The sequence below is a fragment of the Hevea brasiliensis genome, chromosome 6 (genome assembly GCF_030052815.1).
Source record: "Hevea brasiliensis isolate MT/VB/25A 57/8 chromosome 6, ASM3005281v1, whole genome shotgun sequence".
NCBI lineage: Eukaryota > Viridiplantae > Streptophyta > Magnoliopsida > Malpighiales > Euphorbiaceae > Hevea > Hevea brasiliensis.
The window spans coordinates 18,802,156-18,803,676 of NC_079498.1; the positions used below are offsets into that span (position 1 = coordinate 18,802,156).

Genomic DNA, 1,521 nt, shown 5'->3' on the forward strand with positions numbered 1-1,521 from the left:
CAAGATTTTAGGGATAATAGATTTTAAGGTTGTTGTATTTCAATTTTTAAAATAATGATCTAATCTTTTGACTAAGTGTTGAGATTTATGTGGGATTTTATTTTATTTAGTTAGACTTTTGCTATATAAATAGCACATTTAATAGTCTTTGAATTAAGAGAGTTGTGCAGATTGTTTCTTCCTATTCAATAAAAATGTTCTTTATTTTTCTGCATTTATTTTTGTTCTAACAGTGGTATCAGAGCCTCAGTTATCCTATGGGCAAACCTTTAAGTTCTTGATTCACCAATGGCCTCAACCAATTTCTCCTTGTCTTCACCCCCTATATTTTCAGGAGAAAATTATCAAATATGGGCTATCAAAATGAAGTCCTATTTACAAGCTTTTGATTTATGGGATTCAGTAGAAAATAATACTGATCCTACCCCACTACCAGAAAATCCAACTCTTGCTCAAATAAAAATTCACAATGAGGAGAGAGCTAAGAAATACAAGGCAAAAACTTGTATAGAATCTTCAGTTTCTGAAACCATTTTCATAAAGATTATGGCTTGTGAAAATGCAAAAGAAGCTTGGGATTTGCTCAAGGAGGAGTATGAAGGCAATGATCAAACAAGGTTCATGCAAATTTTAAATCTCAAAAGAGAATTTGAGATTCAAAAAATGAAAGAGTCTGAAAATGTCAAAGACTATTGCACTAGGCTCGTGTCCCTAGCCAACAAAATTAGACTGCTCGGTGAAGAATTTCTTAACAAAAGAATTGTAGAAAAAATATTTGTTAGCCTCCCTGAGAAGTTTGAGCCAAAAATTTCTTCACTTGAGGTTCATGCAAATTTTTCACAAATAACTGTTACAGAATTAATCGATGCTTTGCAGGCTATGGAGCAAAGAAGAGCAATCAGACAAGGAGGAACAATTGAAGGAGCCTTGCTAGCAGCAAAGTCATTCACAAAGAAAAAATTTCCACAATGTGGTATTTGCAAAAGGTTTAACCATGAGGAAAAGAATTGTTGGCATAAAGGCAAACCACAATGTTTTAATTGCAAAAAATTTAGGCATTTGTTAAAAGATTGCAGGTTTAAAAATGAAGAAGCAAATTTAGCACAAGAGGAAGAATCTCTTTTTTGAAGTTTGGAGAGAAGTGCCCCAAGAAGATCAAAAGCAAAGGTTGGTGAGAAGTGCATCAACAATTGGTGAGAAGTGCACCAAAATTGTCAGTTGGAGAGAAGTGCTCTAACACTCAAATTTGTTGATTCGAGAGAAGTGCTCCAAGACTCAAATTGCCAAATGGAGAGAAGTGCTCCATTCAAAAAAAAAAAATTATTTTAAGTCCATGTTTGAATTAAGGGAGAGAATGTTAGAACCTAATTCAAACATGATTGATTTAGTCTTCATAATATCCTTCAAGATTTTAGGGATAATAGGTTTTAAGGTTGTTGCATTTCAATTTTTAAAATAATGATCTAATCTTTTGACTAAGTGTTGAGATTTATGTGGGATTTTATTTTATTTAGTTAAACT

General features: G+C 32.6%; 1 protein-coding gene across 1 annotated transcript; it reads left to right on the forward strand.

Annotated features, from left to right (window-relative positions):
- Positions 1-288: 288 nt before the first annotated feature.
- Positions 289-1,128, forward strand: LOC110670607 (uncharacterized). Its single transcript, XM_021832715.2, has one exon. It carries the CDS (start codon positions 289-291, stop codon positions 1,126-1,128), a length of 840 nt encoding a protein of 279 aa, XP_021688407.2.
- The last annotated feature ends 393 nt before the right edge of the window (positions 1,129-1,521 follow it).